Source organism: Microcebus murinus, chromosome 8 (genome assembly GCF_040939455.1).
Source record: "Microcebus murinus isolate Inina chromosome 8, M.murinus_Inina_mat1.0, whole genome shotgun sequence".
Lineage (NCBI taxonomy): Eukaryota > Metazoa > Chordata > Mammalia > Primates > Cheirogaleidae > Microcebus > Microcebus murinus.
In genome coordinates this window covers 39,543,755-39,567,748 of record NC_134111.1, presented here as the reverse complement: position 1 = coordinate 39,567,748, position 23,994 = coordinate 39,543,755, and the positions used below count along the sequence as shown (strand labels likewise).

The 23,994-nt window shown below is 32.4% G+C and overlaps 1 protein-coding gene across 23 annotated transcripts in view; it reads left to right on the top strand.

The window, feature by feature from the left end:
• The window catches only part of BAZ2B (bromodomain adjacent to zinc finger domain 2B), a 248,145-nt gene that overhangs the window by 177,436 nt on the left and 46,715 nt on the right, over window positions 1-23,994 (top strand). For 13 of the 23 annotated variants that reach the window (XM_012745219.3, XM_076005575.1, XM_012745210.3 and 10 more), the window contains 7 exons: window positions 3,071-3,136; window positions 4,873-4,938; window positions 6,298-6,342; window positions 6,586-6,618; window positions 7,871-7,936; window positions 19,326-19,466; window positions 22,588-22,842. In XM_012745219.3, coding sequence (XP_012600673.2) covers window positions 3,071-3,136; window positions 4,873-4,938; window positions 6,298-6,342; window positions 6,586-6,618; window positions 7,871-7,936; window positions 19,326-19,466; window positions 22,588-22,842 — 672 coding nt within the window. The remainder of the gene's footprint in view (window positions 1-3,070; window positions 3,137-4,872; window positions 4,939-6,297; window positions 6,343-6,585; window positions 6,619-7,870; window positions 7,937-19,325; window positions 19,467-22,587; window positions 22,843-23,994) is intronic. The other 10 variants (XM_012745221.3, XM_076005574.1, XM_012745216.3 and 7 more) reach the window with 5 other exon arrangements.

The following is a 23,994-nucleotide window of genomic DNA, read 5'->3' as shown; positions in this document are numbered from 1 at the left end:
ATGTGATTATCTCTAAGCCTTTTCTCAGTATTGACTAAAGCTATAGAGAGGGTTGATACAGAGTTGGGATTCGGAATTTAGAATTTGTAGTCAGGCAGCCTAGAGTTAAATATGGGCTCTGCTGCTTAATAATTTTGTGTCCTTAGATGAATAACTTAACCTCTAAGTCTCTGTTTCCTCCATTGTAAAAGAAGAATTGCATATCTGAAGATTAGTGAGATAATGAGTGTAAAGTGCCTACCCCTGTGTGTGGCACAAAACAAATGCTCAGATTTTTAAAGATATATATAAAACATGAAACAATATAGTTATACTCTTTTACCATAATTTAAAGTAATCAATTATAAACTTGAATTCCTTGGTTTGTCAGTCATGACTGCTAAACATTGTAAGATTGGCTAATGAATGCATTTGTTAAAATATATTTACAGAATAATATATGTATATGTATGTGTGTGTGTGTGTGTAAAATAAGTTCACTTTTCATTTTTAAGTAAAATACTGTTGTTTCCATTATGCTTTTTTTTTTTATAGCTCATTCTGTTTCCTGATAGCTAGAGATCCATTAGATCCCATCCATACTTTTAATTCAGCTTTGTGATCCTAAAGTCTTTAAGTGGCTACAACCTAAATCCACATGGTCTTTGCTGTTCATTGAAAAAGCAATGGAATCCAAAGGTTACAGCAACATTAATACAAATGAACTGGTCTTAATTTTTATCAAGAAATTTATCTGAGGCTAATCTTAGAGTATCATCTGACATATTCTTTATTGCCAACTATGTGAATAAAAGTATAAAACAGTTCTACTCACACAGTCTGTTGTATAATACCTATTTTAAAGTCAGCATTAGATTTAGAATAAAATAGTGGCGTGTGCTTCTCATCCCTGGGATTATTTTTTCCACTCAGTAAGCCAAAAATATCACCAGATAGTCCTTAAGGCAGTTTTGTGAAAGGTTGAAGAAGCATTATTATGAAGCAGGAGGTGTACAGGCATTGGAATCTAACCAAGGCTCTGTATTTACTATTGGACTTTAGGCAAAGTGACCAGCTCAGTGGTTGAATATTCAGCATTATGAAGTTAACCTATATTATAATAATTTATAATGTTTACATGCTAATGAAAGTACTAGCATTCATATATATGTGTGTGTATATGATATATATATATGTATATATATATCACTTGGACAATTAAGATAAAGCTTTAGAGAATTTACTTAAGCCCAAGATTCCATATCTCTGTGTGTAAGAGAACAATGAATGGCTTTTGCTTACTTGAAAACATATGCCACCTTATAATCTTATGATTGAAAAGAATGGAAAAATTATATCAAGAGTATGCTTTTCTTAGGTCTCAAGTTCTAATCGAAATAAATACTTCAAATATAGATCAAATACAATCTTCTAAGACTTGAAATGACATGAAAAATATACTTTGGGGTTTTTATTTTTGGTAAGCTGTAATCAATATTCAGTACCAATATAGGATCACTAACAGCAAAATTATAGAATGTAATCAGTCTACTAAAATTAGAACAGTAATTCCTAAAATCTCATTATCCTGCAGTAGACCCCTTCAGAGAATCAATAACATCAGTGTACAAAAAGAGAAATAAATTTAAATGCATTTTAAAGTATAGCTTCAGAAGGTACAAGTACCATCTGGAAATTGGACTAGGTATTGTGATACAGCAGTATAAAATATGTTGCCTCCAGAAATTCTAGGACAAGTATAATTTGCAAGAATTTGGGCAGAAAACTTTGGGTGTTTTTTTTTTGAAAACTTGTGTTTATTCTCATCAATGCCAATTTGGTGCTTACAAAGAGATTTATGAACATGAAATTGCTAACAATGTGCTCATAGCATATGAAATATTTTTTTAAATCACAATGTAAATTCTTATCAAAATTTACATGGTCACTAAATTATAAAACATAAGCAATAACAAGTTCATTACATTTAGACAATGTGTACACCAATTATGTCATATAAATAATTCCCTGGAATGTTAAATTTTAATTAATCCATTTTTAAATAAGGTTACAAATTATTTCTGAAATGGGCTAATTGTGGTAGTTAAAGTAATGTCATATTATCATGTTATTCAGCATATGAAGTAAATTTTAGAATGGAAATTATTAATAATCTATTAATAGTCTATTAATAATCTATTACAGTTACACTGTCTACTTTTTTTTTTTTTTTTTTTTTTTTTTTTTGAGACAGAGTCTCACTTTTTTGTCCAGGCTAGAGTGAGTGCCGTGGCGTCAGCCTAGCTCACAGCAACCTCAAACTCCTGGGCTCAAGCGATCCTCCTGCCTCAGCCTCCCGAGTAGCTGGGACTACAGGCATGCGCCACCATGCCCGGCTAATTTTTTATATATATATCAGTTGGCCAATTAATTTCTTTCTATTTATAGTAGAGACGGGGTCTCGCTCTTGCTCAGGCTGGTTTTGAACTCCTGACCTTGAGCAATCCGCCCGCCTCGGCCTCCCAAGAGCTAGGATTACAGGCGTGAGCCACAGCGCCCGGCCTACACTGTCTACTTTTTAAAGCATTTTTTATTTAATCATGACAAAGTGAGAAAGGACAAGCACTTCTCCCTCTTTTATAGAAGAATAGTTATTATTTGCACAAGATCATTCAATAAATGACAATAACCCAGGATCAGCCTTATACTTTCTGATTTCTGATACACTATTTTTTCTTCTATTCTGTCCTATATTTATTTCAAATTAAGTATTATTTGCAATTACAGATATTTATGAAGATCCTCAGACTATATGAGTTTAATCAGCTTGGTTTACCTGGTTTCTGTATATTTATTTAGCATTTGTACTTTATAAATTATTATGAGACATTGTGTAAAATGTTAATTTAAGACATGAAAATATATATGATATACTAAATAAATATTTATATCCAGCATGGACAGTCTTTAGTAATTTTGTACTTACAGAAAATTAATAATTTATGTCTTCAATTATTTGATTCCACTTAAATACTCTTTACCTAAATATTTAATTTATTTTATTAACTTAAATTATAATTTTTTTCTACAGGAAAAAATTAAGAGAATACAGCAAATCAGAATGGAAAAAGAACTTCGAGCACAACAAATTCTAGAGGTATATTTCTAAAATTTAATATAATTAAAATAATATAGTCATATATTTTTAAATCTGCAAAATAAAAATCTTGCCTACATGTTCTTTCCACTAATATGAATTAATTTGTTCATCAGAAATTCTCTTTAGACATAATGCATAGAGTAAGACTTTATCTGAACCTTTAATTTTAGCAAATTCATCTAATTCTTACCGTAAAAACCGAGGAAATGAAACAAAAAGTATAGGAAAACTGCTGAGCAGCCAATATAGTTGTCATGAAATTCGTGTGCTAAAACTCATTACTTTTATACAAGTAAAGAACTTCCTTTTCTTTACGTATAGAGGAGTCATTAGGGATTATTGTCAGATATTACTTTTAACTTAGAAATCGATGTTTACAAAGGTAAACATTCCAAAAATGAAAGTAAATTTTTTTGCTTTTTTTCCTAATCCCATGATAGATTATAAATATAGATTTTAAATGTAGAAACAGTTTTACTGGATTTTCTGTTTTCTAGCATATCCCCATTTCCTATAAGCTGATTAGAATAGGGATAGAGGACATATATTGGCAATAGCAAAATAGCCAAAAGACAGCAAGGGAAAATACAGAAAAACACCACCTAGCATATATAGGAACTCAAAAGCCTAGCAACTATAATTTTTTAGTTGAATAGCAAGCAATTTTCAACACCTTAATCGCCCAAAGGTATTACTCTTTGGAATTGTGCAGTATAATAACTGATATTCAAAACAATTGCCCTGAGTCATCAAGAAAAAGCCAAATTATGTTTAGTGTACTGTGTCTAAGCAAGCATATGTCTCAAAATTATTTCCATCCAAAACAGTGAAAATAAACTTTTAATGTTTAAAATTATTATAACCTCTCAGCTATTCAGGAAATTATTCTTTAGAGAACAGTTTATTCCCTGAGGACTCCAAATAGCTCAAGTATTCTATGTTAGTTTTTTCTTCCTAGATATACACATGTATTTCCTTACCCATTTCAAATTAATTTTAAAACCCATAAATTGAAAATATTTCTGTTTTAAAGCAAATTGACAATAATTGCTGGATAGTTAAGAAAATACTAGCTAGTTAATGACTTTAAGATTATAAAACTCACATTTGATAGCATGATCTTGATTGTCAAAATATGCTACATGAAAGAGTACAAGTTACCATTCTGTTAAAAAACAAATGCTTGAATTTAACCACAATATACAGTGATCAGGAAAATCAGATTTAATGTTTCATTTAGTTTATATAGCCAAATCATGGATTTCTTTTATCTCAAATTTCAAATATTAATAAGAAATTTCAAATAAAGTAGATGTACATTTTTAAATATCACTGATTTGTTCTTGATATAATTTTTATTTGTCAGTTAAAATCTATCTTGTTTTCTGTATCTTTACAGTGATTACATTTTAATTTAAATCAGAAAAACAAAAAATAGCAAAAAAAATCATAAGCACTCAATTATTTCAACTTTTAACAAAGCCAGAAGAAGAAAAGCTGCCATATTCTTATGAATCTATTAAATTTTGCACATTTTAATGCTAATCTGTAAATTAGAAACAAAACTAGTATGTTAAATATAGCATTAACTGGGGGAAATCTGTAATTGTCTACATGTATGTTACATATTGTTTTGTATGTTGTGAGGCATGTAGCTTCATTTCAAGTCTGAGATTATTTGCAAGTTGTAGTGCTGCTGTTGCATGACTTTGAGACCTGTTTTGCATGCACAGGCTAAAAAGAAAAAGAAGGAAGAAGCGGCAAATGCCAAATTATTGGAGGCCGAGAAACGAATAAAGGTTAGTTTAGATGAGAATCAGAGTTTTTATTTTTCAAAAATAAAAACTATATGTTATACTAGCATCAATTATATGACAAAAATAGCTTTCCTCAATGGCTATCTAAAAAGTATGTTTAGCAGATACAACATGTGTATAATGTGTGCCTTTATTTCTGTGTATATTATATGTATATCATTTTTTTTCATTGTACAGATTTTATGTGATGCTTTGAGCTCTTTAAATATGAAATATCAAATCAGAAATGCAAACTTTTGCTTAATACCTGTATATAGTTTTGCTGGATAAGAATGATCTTCCCAAAACTATTTTGTATGTCATTGATGTTTATGTTCCAAATTGTGTCTCAAATCTGATTCTCCCCTTTAAACTTTCTCTTTGTTAATATCCAGCATTTATTTCATCTATTAAAAATGAAGAGCCTACAGAAACAAAAACTAAACTTTTATCAACTGTTATTTACCAATAATAAAATTAGCCATTGTTAATTATTTTAAGGTCAAGTATTTGGGGGTTTCATTTTGATTTTCTGGCATGAAGCACATGAGAGTTATCCCTTCTCCTCCCCTCCCATTCCTTACCTTACAATTGTGATAACTGAATATTGCAAGGGGGCAGCTGAGCAAACTTCTAGTGCTGGTGCTAGAAACAGTCACCACAAGTTTACCTCATAAAGCCAGAGAACTGTTTGTTATCTTTTCTGTATTACTTTATTTTTAAGATTTCTAGCTCTTTTCATGCCTGCCTTTAAGAATAATTTCATCCAGGTTTTACTTTTATAAAAATATTGAAATTGGTGACATTCCTAGAATGGTTTGCATTAAGCTCCATCCCCTTGAGATGGTCCCCTGAGTCATAGGTGGGCATGAAAATCTCAAACCGATTATAATCTTTGTCACTTTCATTCATATGCATTGTATAGAAATGAAAAAATGTTAAGTAGAGTACGTTAAGGAGTTTAAATTTAGAGTGAAGAGAGTTCTAATCAGCTAGACTTGAGGATTGCACCATAATGTATTAAATTAATTTTAAAATACATGTGTGAGTTGCATCTATGCTCTGACTATCTAGCTAGTCAGTTCAGGGAATGAGCCATTGAAGTGTGCTAGTAGGTCATTCATTGAATTTTAAGATGAAATGGCTACTGAGGAAAGATCCTTGCTATGATTTTTATGTATTAGGTAGAACCATGTGAAATTGGATTGCCATTTTATAAGTAAAAGGTAATTGAATATTGGCAATTTCATATGGTTCAATCTAATGGAAGACTACAGAATCTCAGAAAAGTTTCTTTTAGTATTTTCAGCATGTTCTAAATCTTCCCTAAAAATCATATATTAAAAGTTTCTTATTTTTAAGGAAAAAGAAATGAGAAGACAACAAGCCGTTCTTCTGAAACATCAGGTCTGTATACATATAGTTATATAACTGTTGAAATGTACATTTTATAATATTGCTCAAATCTATGTGGGGGAAATCTTCAAAATATGTTCTTTAAAAATTTCCCATATAATTTCTGCTTAAGTTTTTCTTTCATCTTACAGTTGATTGCCTTGCTTTGGTATTGGTGTCTTTTGGGGGGTTAAAAATTGGTTTTATGACTCTGTGATTTCTGTTTCATAATGTTGTGCCAACTCTTTCTACCAGGAGTTGGAGAGGCATAGACTAGATATGGTATGGGTATGTTTATTTTTGTACATCTAACACCGCATTGTGATTTGGTTGTGATATGGTTGTCATAGCAATGCATAAAGTGTAGCACTGGCTGCTGTCATATTACATACTGCTGCATGGCTTTACAGCACAGTGCATTGCATACATCTGCTTGTCTGTCTACAAAGAAGTATGATGCATCTCCAAGATTTTCCACTGAATTGTACAAGCCTTAAATAAGGCTACTCTCTAAAAATTCACATTACTGATGTCACAAGGAAAGTTGGATCACTATACAATTAGATACAATTATGACCTATATTCTCCCATCATTCTAGATGCAAAACTGCCATTGAATACAGTGGGAATTTTGAGTTTGCTTGATGAGAGAATATGAAATATTAATATATTCTGGTTTTATAGACAAATTTTAGAAATACTTTTAGAAATATCCCTTTGAGGGGACCAAATATACTTTAAAAAATTGATCATATATTATAAATATGTGATTTCTAAAATTTAAAAATAAAGCGAGATTATCAAATTAAGGTAGTCCTTGCCTTATTTTCATACCGTTCTTTTCAGATTCTACTTATTAGCCCATGGTGCAGCTTTTGTGGCTTTAAATAGTGCATCAAGTGGCAGACATCAGTAACTAGGACTATCCCATTTCGTTGGTGTTACAGATGAAACAAGACTAGTTTAACTAAATTGGTATAAAAGCATTTTAAAAAACTTTCTAATTTGGTGGTGGCTTATTGGATTTACAAAATGATTTTGTCCTTGAAATAAAAATAACCAATTCTAAAACCATTTAGTGAAAATGACTATAAATCAATTTCTTCCTGATCTAAAAATTTAAGAACACAACCTTTAGTTTAATTGGCCATAGTATTTATGGTTTTTCAAATAGCAGATGTAAGGTAACTGACCTGTTCCAGCCAACCATTATGCTTTTTGTTCTGCCAGCTTTTGAAGGAGCATCACAACTGACCATAAGTAAATCTTGTATGCTTCTGTTTACACTGTCTCCATGTTCATTGCTTTACCTTTTTGCTTTTGATTGTTCTTGTATTCGCTTTCTAAACCTGAACTAAAACATGCACAGACTGGCCATTCTTGTCTTATATTTAGTATTTACTGTGACTTGTCTATAAATGCTAAACATGCTGTAATAAGTTTTTTGGGTTTTTTTTTGTTTGTTTGTTTGTTTTTCCATTTGAAAATCAAACTGTTAACTGTGGTTGAGTTATTTCCCTAATTTTATCTGGCCTAACAGGAACGAGAGCGAAGGCGACAACATATGATGCTTATGAAAGCTATAGAAGCTCGTAAAAAAGCAGAAGTAAGTGATGTTTCTAGAAAAAATATTACTTTATAAATTAATATTTTTTCCTAAAGCACTGACTCCTAAATATAAATTTTTTGGAGTATGGATTTGTCATGATTTACTGGCTTTCATAAGCAAACCAAAGGTTAGAGATAGTAACTGAGTGTTAGAATATAAAAATATGTAGGAATGGGTTCCAATGTATGTGTTAATTTTTCTGGCTGAAATTTTAATTATCTTTTTTTTTTTTTTTTTTTTTTTTTTTTTTTTTTTTTTGAGACAGAGTCTCACTTTGTTGTCCAGGCTAGAGTGAGTGCCGTGGCGTCAGCCTAGCTCACAGCAACCTCAAACTCCTGGGCTCAAGCGATCCTCCTGCCTCAGCCTCCCGAGTAGCTGGGACTACAGGCATGCGCCACCATGCCCGGCTAATTTTATATATATATATCAGTTGGCCAATTAATTTCTTTCTATTTATAGTAGAGACGGGGTCTCGCTCTTGCTCAGGCTGGTTTTGAACTCCTGACCTTGAGCAATCCGCCCGCCTCGGCCTCCCAAGAGCTAGGATTACAGGCGTGAGCCACAGCGCCCGGCCTTAATTATCTTTTTTTTAATGATATTGGTTTGGGTAAAAGTAGCTATTTATTACTATAACCAGAGTTTCACAAAACTAATATTACAATGTGCCTAGACAAGTCCTATGTGTCTTAATTCATACACTAATCATCCAAACATGGACTTCTACCCTCAGAATTATTCTTTAGGATTCTATGTATAAAATTAGGCATAAGTATTTTCCTTAAAATAGACACTTAATAGATAATTCAGAATTATAAAATTATTGCAATAAATCAAAATGAGCTTATTTAGAATTTGATAGAAATCAGTTAAAGGATTAAAATATATGTTACAAAGGAGTATATTCTGCATTAAAACAGTAGAATAGAGGTATAGTCATTATAACCAGGGTTTTGGAAGTTGAGAAACTTCCCTGCTGGCTCTGCCACTAACTTGCTTTACCTATTTTATTTCTTTAAAATTGAGACAATGATACCTACCTCCTAGGACTGTGGGATTATTAAGTGAGATTAGAATTTAATACATGAGAATTCATGAGACTGGCACTATATTTTGGTATTTTGGTCTCAGCTCTGGCTTAAATTAGGAATCTAGATTTTTGATATGTAGAAACAATATGTGTATTGTTTTGGAACGTGGTCAAGGTAGCCCAATTACCTGAATTTGAATTCTGATTTTAGTACTTTCCAGCTATATGACCTTGGGCAAGTTACTTAACCTCTCTGTGATTCATTTCATCTATAAAATGAAGATAATACTAACTCCTATTTCTTAGGGTTGTGGTGATAATAAATGAGTGGATATTTGTATAACTGTGTGTAAAGTTCCTAGAACAGTGCCTGGTACCACATAGTATTTATTTAATACATTTACTTACTACGTATGTGTTTGCTAAGTAGAATGGTCCTAGCAAGATGCATGGACAGGGTTAGGAGCTACTAACATGGATTATCTCTGAACATAAATTAGAGCATGTAACGTGGCATGTAACATACATTATAGCAATCACTTTCTGTGACTCTCCTAAACTTTATGGAGGTTTTGGCCTCACATTTTTTTTGCTATCTCTTTTCCCCAACCTGTTGATTATCCAAGGCCTTTTGGGACCCTCTACACTTAACATAATAATAGAAACTATATATCTATGCATGGAATTATAACCATAATCTCTGAAAAATGACAGCCAGGGAAAGGAAGAGGTAATGTGTCTTAGAAATTGGCACAATTGCTCTCTCTATTCCCTTCTGGAGCAGCACAGTGGTGGGAAGAGTCAGGAAGGGGATTAATTAAAATCCTGAAAGCTGAACTTAATTTTCTCCAATCTGGAAAGATGGACAAAACTGAGGGAGCAATTAATAACTCAGACAAAAGACCGGAAAATCCCTCAGGAGACAAATAACTCTTTTTACCAGAAAGAATAAAAAGAACCAATGCTTGTCATTCCAGTTTTTCCTGGCAGGGAGGAAAGATAAAGAAGAAAGCATTATCTCCAGGCATACTAAGATTTAGTAGAGAAAAGATCCAAAAAAATAGTAAGAATAAGATTATTTTAGAGAGTGAATACTCAGGTGAAACAGACACCCCAAAGGCCCAAAGATATGAACTTTCCCATTGGTTTTTCCTGCTTGCCAGCTGTGGTGTAAGGAGAGAGTAAGAAAAGCTGCTACAGAGAGGTGGGTAAGATCTAGGTTGAGTGGAGGGTGGCAGCCACCAGCATAAATAAAGCTAATTAAAATTAGATAGTCTAAGAATCCATCAAAGCACAAGAGCACCTTTAAGGGGAAAAGGATAAAGTGCATCAGGTACAGTGTCGCCAATAAAACTTAAAGCTATTAAAAACCAGGTATAGCTCCTCCTTTCCTAGCTATTTTCATCCTGAGAAAAAAGAAACATGGGTAGAATATAGAATACTCACCCTTAAATCTAAAGTACTTATAATTATAAAAACAGGTACCAGATAAAGTGAGAAGAAACTAAAGGAAAATTAATCCACCTATATTGGTGCAGTAGAAGTTCTTAACAGATCTGCTCATGTTAAGCATAAGTAATTTCAAAGAAATGGTAAGGCGTACATGCTGATATTTAAATTATTAAAGAAAATATGTGCATATATACATAAAGTAATAGTTTAAATCATAATACTTTAAAAAGCCTGGTTTCCCTGCTTTCATTATTACTTCCTTCAGCACTCCCTATGCATTCTCACAGAGCAACCAGAGTGATCTTTCAAAAAGTAAGCCAGGTCGTATCCTGACACTATCCAGTGGCTTCTCGCTGCAATTGTAATAAAGTTCAAACTCCTCACCTTGACACAGCAGTCTCACGTGCTCTGACTTCTGCCTTCCACTCCAACTTGTCCCTTATACACTATATTCCATTCATTTTGTCTTCTTCTTAGTCCTCCACACTGTATTGCTGTTTTTCTAGCACATATTCAAATGGTTCCTATTTGTTGTTCAGTCACCAGTCAAATGTTGTCTTGTCAAAGAGGTTTTCCCAGAACATCTAATTTTGCCTTTCCTTACATCCCACCTCTGGAACTCCATTTCATCATCTTGTTTATTTTTTACTTTTTTATGGTCTATTTCCTCCCACAATGTAAGATCTATGAGGATAGAATTCTTCTATGTCTTGTTTACCATTTTACTGCCAGTACCTTGATTAGAACCAAGTATATAGTAGTGTAGATAAAAAATTGTAGATGAAATAATGAATGAGTGAGGGCATTAAAATGAAAGTTACAGTAGTAGAATTCAAAAAACAAATTAAAGACCAAACAAAATTATTAAAGAAAGATTATATTATTTTTTCTGTCTATATAATTCACTTTGTATGATAATAAAATCTTTTGATTTGATTTTATTCTAGGCAGTTTTCTTTTGTTAAGGTCAAGCATTCAAGGAACTACTATTCAAAATAGAAATATCATAACATATGTCACAAATAATGCTTAATTAGAATGTTTGAGAGAATCTCATAAGTAAAAGTGAATTCTTAAAATGTTATCTTTTGATAACCATAGACCTGTGAACAGGACAATTCATAGACTGGATGATTTTATCAGTCATTATGATTTTAAATTGTGTTCCTCTAATGAATGGCACCTATATAAGATCTGTGATCAACTAAATATTTTCTTAAATTCTTAAGCTATGGTTTTCCTAGCATTAAATTAGATACTATGGGAAAAACAAAAAGAATCTTCAAGATGCAGTAATCATATCATACAGATAAAACTTAAGAGTATAAGCAATTAAGCAATAACAAGGGATATTTTAGCCAGGTGCAGTGGCTCATGCCTATAATCCCAGCATTTTGGGAGGCCGAGGCCAGAGGATTGCTTGAGGCCAGGAGTTTGAGACCAGCCTGGGCAACATAGGAAGATTCTGTCTCTAAAAAATATATATATAAATTAGCCTGGTATGGTGGTACATCCCAGTAGTCCTAGCTATTTGGGAGGCTGAGGGGAGCATTTGAGGCCAGGAGTTCAAGAAATACAGTGAGATATGATGGTACCATTCCATTCCAGCCTGGGCAACAGAGCAAGAATCTGTCTCTTGAAAAAATGGCATATTCTGAACAATCCAAACTTTCACCTGGCCTTTTCTGTAAACTTGCACTTCAGTATTAACAAACATTCCTATGTGTACTTGCCCATTTCCTCATTATTACCTAACATGCACAAGATATAACTAGTGGAATGTCAATAATGGGCATATTTTGACTTCATATTCTGCCACCCATTACCTCCTAATAGCCCATATTTTAATTTTTTCATTATTAACTAGTTAAAGAATAAACTGTACTGTAAAATGAAGGCTAGATGACATTTAGGCAGGGACAGCTCAAAATTCTGAATTGGGTTATGTGTAACTCTTGATTCTAAACTTTAATACCTTTAGATCTTTAATTAGTAGATGGGGAAGAAAGAAAAGTAGAATAACAAAAGTACAAATGTTATGACTAGTATTGAAAAGATGAAGTTCTAAAAATAAATTGCTAATTAAAAATCTCCTGTAATAGCTGAAATTATTCTAAGAAACTCTCCACATCCATCAAAGTAAGGAGGTAACACAAATACCACTTGTGTGATTCTTTTATATATACTACACTGATCTTTTTGATTTGGTATTACCTCAGTATATTTTTCACTAAAAAAATCCCAAATTTCCACTGGTTCTCTAGTTTAGAAATCTAATCTTTATACTTTTTCTTTATATAAATGTATAATTTAAAAATTTAGGTTTAGGCCGGACGTGGTGGCTCATGCCTGTATCCTAGCACTCTGGGAGGCCGAGGCGGGCAGATGGCTCAAGGTCAGGAGTTCGAAACCAGTCTGAGCAAGAGGCTCAGGCCCCATCTCTACTAAAAAAACAGAAAGAAATTAATTGGCCAACTAAAAATATATAGAAAAATTAGCCGGGCATGGTGGTGTGTGCCTGTAGTCCCAGCTACTCGGGCGACCTGAGGCAGTAGGATGACTTGAGCCCAGGAGTTTGAAGTTGCTGTGAGCTAGGCTGATGCCATGGCACTCTAGCCCGGGCAACAGAGTGAGACTCTGACTCAAAAAACAAAAAACAAAAAAACCCAACATTCAGATTTATGTAAATTATCTTAATTGTTATATCAGTTTTAAAGGGCCATTAGTGTATCATCATAGTTCATAAATGTTTTCATAATATAAGAAAGAATAGTGTTTAGCTTCATGAATAAAAAAGGCTTATTATTTCCTAGTATTATTCAAGTAATATGAAATGCATCTGCTTTCATTATTACTAATCACTAGAAATAAGGTTGGTTTATGCAACATGAGAAAGTTAACATTTAACTCAAAATCTCCTTTTCAATTATAAAAACTTTAGACTACACCAGTCACAAATTTATAATCACTCTATTCATATTAACTGAATAATCAACCACAGTAATTGTAACAAGAGTCTTTTGTATGTCTCCTCAAGGATCAATAAACTACAAAAGGTTGTTAAACATGCATCGATCACAGAATGACTGTGTCAGCACTTTAGGATATAAAACCATAAAATAGAAGAGAGTAGTCTAGGTTTCAGAAGTCATCTAATAAACAAATTGAAAGCAGAAAAAATGCATAGCCCCCCAGTGATTCAAGTCATAGGAATATTTCATAATCTTATGTTTATATCAGTTATTATTTAATGAAAAATAAAAAGTAGAATTGCACAGGTAGACAGTTTTTTAAGCAAACTCATTTTCAGTGGAAGACACAGTAAATGTACTTAAGCAACACTTACACAGCTATACTTCATTTCAATTTTAAAATTAAATTGCCTTTTAAAAATGTTAATTATTTTACATATTAACTATTCAATAGAATATTAAATGGCATATAACAGGAGATTTTGGAAAGCATTATTATTAATTTAATTTAGTATATTAAAATCTGTAATTATCTGACTCAAGAATTATTAACAATTTTGATTTTCATTTAGGAGACATTTATATAACCATAGCTAGTCTATATAATATTTAAAAATAGTTAATCTAAAATAAGTACAGGATTTTTTATGTAATACTTGGTGGGTTTTAAGAAAACATGATAACTGGAAGGTTTTATTCTTTTTAAATATAATTATTTTATACCTATAAAATATAATATAAGAAGTACATTTAGATTTCTTCAGTCATGTGACTCATAGTTATTTCCTTTGTTTAAATTTAATTTTCATATTTTTATGTAAAATTAAAATGGAAAAATAATACCTTTTAAAAAAATTACCTGATCTACTCATATTCAATATATGACTCATAAATCAGTATCATTTTTGTTCTTTATATCTGCCTACTATAAATGGCTGGTATTATTAATCTTATTTATAATTTTATTCTTCTTGAACCCTGAGGTAAATCTGTCTCTTAAATTATATTTATGTCTTTTAAATTTGAGTACAAGTTGCTGTCAAAAGAAATGTATTCTCCTAATTATGCCCAGAATAAACACCTAAGAGACCCTGTAGAATCATAAAATGCAAAAACCATAGGCATCTTTGCAACTTGATCTCTTAAAAATGACCTCTTTTGCGGTCTTATAAGTTGTAAACTTTACAATAATAGGTCATTTTACCACATTCATCATTTGGTTTTTAAACTTAGAATAAATTTATTCATTTATTTGTTATTCTGTAAAATTCTGGAAATACTTTCATTTATGCCTTTAGAGTCCCTAAAATAACCTTTCATGTGAGTAAAAAATTGATGTTTACATTTTCACCTTATATATTTTAGACTTTTTAGGATAATCTAAATTTAATGCATTGGCTATCAGTAGATGTTTGAAATGAAATTTTAACTGACTTCTTATCTAAAATATAAGTAAAATTTTGATATAAAAATCCCATTACTATAATTAGGATAAAAAAAGATGTTTGGTTATAAGTGATTTATAATCCAAGAATCCACATTTATTGTAAGAATTCTACAGCTGGAAAGGTGGGTGGAGGAAGCGGGAAGAAGGCAAAAAAATATGAAGGAGTCATACTAATTTGTTTGTAATTACTTATAGTCAGTGTAAAATATACTCTAGAGCTCTCCTTTTTAGTCAATTGTAGGCAATCTAAGTTATTACTCTGCAATTTAACCAATATGAACATAAAATATGCTTTAATATTTCTTTCATATTATAATCGGTGAAGTAAGTCTTATTTCTGATAAATCAAAAGTCTGTTGTGAACTGACTTTGTGAAAGCAGAATGTTCTACTGTGAAATCCTAATATTTGGCATAGCAATAAAATATAATATTACAGAAATTAGATGTAAGATCAAATATGGCAGCTTAATTTATCATGAAAAGGCTTAGGTAAAAAGTGGGTAAGTATATTGCATTTCCAAGCATTATGCTAAATCTAGAAGAGAAAATACCAAGCAAATTTCCATATCTTCAAATTTGGCCTAAAGTAGCACTGCCACTTCAAACTTTAGATTCTGGAAAAATGATCAGATAATAAGTCTGTTTAATTTTTATGGGGAGGCCTATTCACAAGCGTATTAAATCACAATGTATGCCATTAAAGTGGCTAAGAAGTTAATGTTGGAGTAGATTTTAGAAATATATTTTAGATATTTTAAAATATCTAAATGTATAATATAAAGATTAATAAATATATTGAATTCCACTTTTGGTTTTAAACTGAAAATGGAAGACAACAATTATGTTTGTCCACAGATGAAATATAAAAAGTAAAGAAAAAATTGCCTATTGTATATGTTTAATGACTGGTCCAAATGTTACCCTATCTTTATTGTTTTGTCATTTGAAGAATTAATCTTTCAGCAAATTAATAAATACTTAAATAATTTTTATATACCATGGCACACTGAATATATTCATTAGTCATATGATAACTATAATAGTTGGAGGTAAGAAAATATTTAGATCAGGGAGATTAGTGAGAGGGCAGAGTTGAACTGATACAGGCTTTTAAGAGTCAGGGAAAGATAAAATCATTAAAAATTTTCCTGAGGTGTCCAGCAAATTGTACTGCCAGGAATTGAATAGGTCCATGAAGAAACAGGTGAGTAAGTTAGTTCCTCTGCCTTCTAGAAGAAGCTCACACTCAAGTGGGAGAGATAACTTTAAATAGATGATTGTTACACAGTACGATAAATGCTATACTAAGTTATATGGAAGCTCAAACACAAGAAGTATTAAAATGCTTGAAGTAGTTATGGGAAGAATGAAAAAAAAAAAAAAAAACAGGCATTAAACAGATTCCAGGCCGAGCATGTGGCATATACAAAGGTATAATGCTGTGACTAAACAGAACCAGGGAATGAGGCACAGGAAGGGGTTTAGCCAGTTTTACCTTGTGTACACACCCATCCTGACTTTGTTGTTTCATCATCATCATCCATGCAGTAACTTGAAAAGGGCTGTGCTGGCTTCTCCACACAACTGAGTCACACGTTGTGGCTAGAGTGTGGAAAATGCACTGAGAATCATGAGAGATGATACTAGAACTTATGTGGGGCTGGATTGTGACTGGCTTTATATGCCATCCTAAATTTCAGTTGGTGGTATCCTAGAAGCTCTGATTCTTTGAAAGTCATCTTGTACCAGAACCATAGAATTTATATTAGTTCTAAACCATTCATAATAAATTGAGAGACTCCATATTTCCATTAAAGTACTCCTAATAGTAGAGAAGAATGGATACTTGTCTTTAACTGATAAAGGCCCCATAAATTGCTAAGATTTCTTGGAAATCTCCATTTTATCCTAAATATTGATGTGACCTTTGCATTCTATTCCAATATTATAGCCATGCTTTTTTCATTGGAAAAAAATATTGCATATCACCTGGCAAAATTCATACTCCAAGAATATAATCCATATTTATCTCATGGCATTCAACGCACTCTACCTCATTGCCTATGGGTCTATGACATGTGTAGGTACCCCCAGGATTGCTACCAATGGGAAATTGGCATAGTGAAAAGTGCATGTGTCACATGGGCTCTTTCTCTCTTTTTGAAAAGAAGTGGTTAACTATTGTCAACAACCTTAGTGATTATTAGAGTAGCCTCAATTATTACACTTACAATTGCTATTGTGAACATCATTAAGTTTGGATTAATCCCATATAATGTTGTTTAATGATGTGGATATTTCCTGAGAAATGCATTGTTAGGCAATTTCATCATTATGCAAACATCATAGTATGTTTCTACACAAACGTAGATAGTATAGCCTATTTATTACGCACCTAGGCTATATGTTATAGCCACCATTGTATATATGGTTCATCATTGACCGAAATGTCATTATGTGGCACATGACTGTGGTAGAAAAACTTTACACCAGCCACTTTGAAATCTATGAGATATTTAACATGCTTTTTTCTGTTGGTGATCCTAATTCATTATCCTGTGAGGAACCAAAAAGTTAAATCTTTCCTTCTTTTAGAAAAGTTCTTAGAACAACATTTCATGTGTTTAAGAATTGGAAATCCAATTCTAGGGAAAAAATTGTTCTACCAATGACTCTGCTACCCTTTTGTAAGAGTTAGTAGTAAGAGTAATTCAAGCTTTTTCCTGATAATTTGATTTGAAAATCTCTACCTACATTGTAGGAATGTTACTGTTGTGTATATTTCATGTCATTCAAACCTCAGAAACTGCTTTTTAGTTTCTAATTAATAAAATTAATTGTAGAACTTTTTTGGTGTCAACAATCTTTGAAAGTTTCCTTATTATTTGTCCTCCCAAATGTCTGTTTGAATCAGTAACCCAGCTTTAGAGGCAGTATAAAAATGAACAAGTTAATTTGTGCATTTCATATAAAAAGGCCCTCGTGATATGGCCTCGGGCTCTCTATCATAATAGTCAACAACTACTCAACCTACAAACTGCCCTTATTCTTGAGACTTCTAGAAATTTTTAAACACAGTATTCTTTCCCTCTGGCTACATAATATAGAAAGCAATAAGTATTATGTTAAAATTATAGTTAAGAGCTATGACAATAAATAGAAATTTGTAATAGGGTCTGGGTGTGGTTGTTCATGCCTATAATCACAGCATTTTGGAAGGCTGAATCAGGAGGATCACTTGAGGCCAGGAATTCAAGACTAGCCTGGGCAATATAGCAAGACCCCATCTCTACAAAAGATAAAACAGTTAGCTGGGCATGGTGGCCCATGCCTATAGTACTAGCTTCTTGGAAGGCAGAGGCAAAAGGATCATTTGAGCCCAAGAGTTGAAGGTTATAGCGAGCTGTTTTCTTGCCACTGTACTCCAGCCTGGGCAACAGAGTGAGACCCTGGCTCAAAAAATAATTAAAAAAAAAAAAAAAAAAGATGGGAGTAATGAACTTCTTAAATGGAGTGAACCAATATAAGGAGATAAGGAAACAAGCGTTCATCAGGAATAGCAAATTCTACATCTACATAGAATATAAAAATAAGTGATAAGGTTAGAATAGAAGAGAGTCAAATACAGAAGTAAGGACTTGGACCTTATTTTGGTGGAAAATTACAAGATTTTTAATCAAGGAAGAGATATGATCATCCTTACAAAAGTAAGCCCATCAGCAGTATATAGGATGTGTGAGGTAATAGGTAGAATTACTTGATGATTCTATTTTCTCCTCTAAATAAATGAGAATTTTATTTGAGATTATGACAATAAAGTAATGGTAATTGTATTATAATAGAAAATCTCTTCTTATAGAAAGTCATTCCCTCTAACAGGGAGACAAGAGGATTATTTCCATATTGTAGCCATTGCCAAACATTTTTGAATGTTTTTGCAAGTGCCTTCAGAACCCATTTTGCATTCTCTTGAGTGTTGTTTATGGTGATGAATAATATTTTTCTTTCACCACTGGTACAATCTTAAGACTAGCTTTTGCTTTGAAAGAACTGTTTTTCTAAAAATTCAAACATGTTGCTTCCACCTTCCTGCTGTAAATCCTCCTTTGCTTCCTGGAGACACACAAAAACTTTTGTTAATACTAGTTAACTTTATTTTATAAATATGTGGTTGCCTATGTGCCTTCTCTTATTAATAAGTATTTTATTCTCATAATTTGGCAAAGGATTGAACAAATTTTGAATAATAGAATAGTCTGGGTTTAATCTAATATTAAATATACAGTCATAAAATTTTTTTAAATTCAAAGAGTAAAAACAGTGAAAAGCAAAATAAGTCATTGTTTCTATGTAATTCTAAGTTTATTTGTAAACTTCCTAAGAGAATTCTGTTCATGGAAATAATAACATTTTAATCAGTTTTAACTAGTGTTTTCAAACATGTATAATGATTAAGGAGAATATGTGGGCATGATTTTCTTTTTAAGGAAAAAGAACGATTGAAGCAAGAAAAACGTGATGAGAAAAGATTAAATAAAGAGCGTAAACTAGAGCAAAGAAGATTAGAATTAGAAATGGCAAAGGAGCTAAAGAAGCCTAATGAAGACATGTGCTTAGCAGACCAAAAGGTAATTTATACAGCATGTAAGCCATTTCATTAATAAGTTTAATATTTCCCGTTTTCTCACCTGATTCCTTTGCCAGAGCTGCCATTGTGAAAGCCTCTCATTTTTAACTAGAGCAATGAAATTCCAAGTTTAGATCTATTTACTTCTCTACCAATGAACCTCTCTGGAGCTCATTATCAGCTATGCTGATAATGGCAATTCTTAATATGTAAGTGGAACACTCCACACATTTTAAATTTAAGTAGAAATACTGCAGAAATCTACAAAGAAGAGTGATAGAAGTAGATAGGATTTTCATGTTTCTTTTGGTCCTTTCCAGGTATTCAGGCATAGAAAGATCTGACTTCTCCCTATTTCCCCATATATGTTTAAATAAATTAGAATTTATAATCTATAAGCACCTTCAATGCTTTAGTAATGGTAGCCAGTCTTTACCAAGCATGTTTACTATATGGCAGGCACTGTGCAAAGCACTTATATGAATTCTAATCCTCAACACAGTCCTGTAGAATTGGTATTTATTCCCATTTACAGATAAGAAAACTGAGACACAAAGAGGTTAAGGAATTTGCCCAAGATTATACAACAAATAAATGGCAATTTAGATTCAAGCCCCCATTTGTTAAACTTTAGAGTCCATTATGTTTGTCATCCTAGAAGCTAAGAAACTATGTCTAACCAAAGCATCTCATATGTTTTCTCTTGCATGGTGCTTCACAGACAAGTATTATTGCTAAAATACATAAAAGTAGAAATTTACAGAGATTGCAAAGATCTTGGCAACTGACATGATTTCATGTACTTTTGAGTAGAAATCAATTATGTTTTGACTATAGTAAAGAAGATGGTACTTCCAGAAAATTATATTACATCAATAATGCATATCATCTCTATAATACTGTCCTATAATATATCATTATACTTGGTCAGTAACATCTCTATTAACTTATATGTCATAATCATCTGATACACAAAAATGATTGTCTCTTAATTTATATAAGTTCTTTTCTAAAGTGCTTAAACTTTTAGTACCCTAGTGGGGATTGAATTATATTAATATTCTATTTACTTACTTAGCATAAATGCTTCTACATAAAGATGAAAGAATACATACTAGTTCTAGTCGTTTGGATGCTTAAATTTCCTTAAACAGAGAATAGGTATATAAATTAATTAACATATTTAATAAGTTCATAGTGAGCAAGTTTTTTAAATCCTAAGTGAGCTTTATTTTTCTTGCATCTTTTCTTTTTATTTAAATTCATATGCACTGGCCGGGGTGCGGTGGCTCATGCCTATAATCCTAGCACTCTGAGAGGCCAAGGCGGGCGGATTGCTGGAGGTCAGGAGTTCAAAACCAGCCTGAGCAAGAGCGAGACCCCGTCTCTACTAAAAATAGAAAGAAATTAATTGGCCAACTAATATATATAGAAAAAATTAGCCGGGCATGGTGGCGCATGCCTGTAGTCCCAACTACTCGGGAGGCTGAGGCAGTAGGATTGCTTGAGCCCAGGAGTTTGAGGTTGCTGTGAGCTAGGCTGATGCCACAGCACTCTAGCTTGGGCAACAAAGCGAGACTCTGTCTCAAAAAATAAATAAATTCATATGCACTATATCAAATACGTAAGTCCATTTAAAGCTATACATTTATTAGATTTATTACATGAAGTTTTAGAATTATATAGAAATACATATGTCTTATATGGTTTGAGAAAAAGGGAGACTTTGAATTAACTGATTTTCAAGTGGAATGTAAAAGATTTGTATGGCATCAGCTATTATCCATAGTTTTGATTTTCTACTCAATATTGATGGAAAAAAATCTTTGCTTAGTTACTTTAGTAAATACAGGGTGGAGGAATATTTTTGAACAAGGGACCACCAATTCAGATAATAGAAATATTTATAAGTCACTTTCTTCCAATTAAAATTGAAAGTACTTTTTTTTAAATCACATTCATAGACAAAAATATTTTTAATTTAATTTAGATTTTTTTTTTTTTTTTTTTTTTTTTTGAGACAGAGTCTCGCTTTGTTGCCCAGGCTAGAGTGAGTGCCGTGGCGTCAGCCTAGCTCACAGCAACCTCAAACTCCTGGGCTCGAGTGATCCTTCTGCCTCAGCCTCCCGGGTAGCTGGGACTACAGGCATGCGCCACCATGCCCGGCTAATTTTTTATATATATATCAGTTGGCCAATTAATTTCTTTCTATTTATAGTAGAAACAGGGTCTCGCTCTTGCTCAGGCTGGTTTTGAACTCCTGACCTTGAGCAATCTGCCCGCCTCGGCCTCCCAAGAGCTAGGATTACAGGCGTGAGCCACAGCGCCCGGCCTAGATTTTTAATTAATTTAATTTTTAATAATTTAATTTAGATTACCTATTTATTGAATTTTTAAAATGTCTATGACAACTGGTACTACAATTTAGTCATTAAAATGTTAACATGTAAGCATATTTGAGAAGTAGCAACAGAGACAGCTTTCTAATTTTAATACTGAAACTTATATTAATGTTTTGCTAAATATAGGGAAACCTAAAGTTGCATTAAATGTGGGTTTATGTTCAGGGTCATGGGTTCTGGTCATGTGGACCTAGGAATTTATCTGCATTTATTAGCCATATATAGCCTGCCAGAGAGCTCATGATGCCTGCTGTTAGTTTTTGAGCTACCAAAAAAGTAAAGCTTCTGTGAATTTTAATTGAATTTTAAATGTCTCCATCATTAGAAGAAATCTGACACATAAGCCCCTACTACATATGTCCTTGATAAAGTACTTTTGAAATACTTATTTCTTGCTATTTAATTTTTGCTCCAGTGATATAATCCATGTTTTATCAGTATGTAAATTAATTAAAATTAGTGTCTCTCTTACAGAGATCTCAGTTCATATTAAATTCAACCAAAAATTGACTGATGGTTATTTGTGTTCAAGTTACTATGGTTAGTACCCTGGAGGTTACAGAAATACCTCCAAGGAATTTACCATCCCAAGGGAAAACCACTGGTACAATACTCTAGAAAAAAGATAGCAGTTTTTTTTCTTTCAAACGATACAAAATCGTGTCTTTTAAATTTTTTGAGATTTTTTTTTGTTTTATTTATATATTCTTTTATTTTCAGCCTTTGCCAGAGTTGCCTCGTATTCCAGGACTTGTTCTCTCTGGAAGTACATTTTCAGACTGTCTCATGGTGGTGCAGTTCTTACGAAACTTTGGTAAAGTTTTGGGCTTTGATGTGAATATTGATGTTCCAAACCTGAGTGTTCTTCAAGAGGGATTGCTAAATATAGGGGACAGCATGGGTGAAGTACAAGACTTGCTTGTGAGGCTCCTCTCAGCTGCTGTATGTGATCCAGGTCTAATTACAGGATACAAGGTAAAAAATATATATATAAAAAATTTTTTGAAATTTGTACTATTAGTGCATCAATAGCTAGCTTTTAGCAAATTAGCAGAAGATTGTGTAGAAGCATCTAATTTTTCACGTAATGTCTCACAAAGTTAAATGTAGACTTGTATCAAGTTGTATTAATATTTGGTACAGAGAAACCTGGTTATAAACCTTAAGGAATATAAACCATTCTCAAATTACTCTTTCTTCCTATAGCTATAGGCAAAGACTAAGTTGATTTAAGGCAATACCCAAATGATATTCATCAAAAACAGAGAATTCATTATTCACAAGGCAGTTAGAATTTCTTTGTGCCTCCTGAAATTATATTTTGTTTTCTCTCAATCACTGCACATAACTGAGGCTAATCAGGGTACCTACAGACCAGGATTTTAAGACTCTGTGCTGTTCAATGGATATTCAATAAGTTCGTTCCAGTTAAGATACACATTCCAGTTAGCTTTGCTCTTCTAGGTAATATCATAGAGAGAGAAGCTTCCAGATGGACCTGTTAGTTTTTCCTCCATATCCATATTCATTCAGTTTACCAAGCAGTGAAACCTATGAGACTGAAAAGCTAGAAAGCACAATAATAATGCTTTTAAACCTCACCACTCTTCCATGACTAATAAAATGTCTAGATAAATCTGGAGAAAAGCTTGAGATAGTTTCTATAGTCAGAGAAGGCTTGATAGATTATTTAAAACTTCTGCTACCCATAAGTATACATACTCTTCTTCCTGCATGACATTAAACCAATGGTTTAGAGAGGGAATAGAAAGATACAAGTACTTGAATATTTGTCTATCATCTATTGCCTATTTTTATGTCTACTTCATCAAAAATGTGAATTAAGTTTTAGCTGGGTGTGGTGGCACACGCTTGTAGTCCCAACTACTCAGGAGGCTGAGGCAGGAGGATTCCTTGAGCCCAGGAGTTTGAGGTTGCAGTAAGCTATCATGACACTACTGAATTCTGGCCAGGCAACAGAGCAAGACTCTATCTCAAAAAAAAAAAAAAAAAGTGAATAAAGCCCTTTTCAGTAATATCTAGAACATGTAATACACGTATTTTTAATCTTACTGTTTTTATGTTCTGAATGGCTGTGATCAATACTGATAAAAATGCCAAATTTTT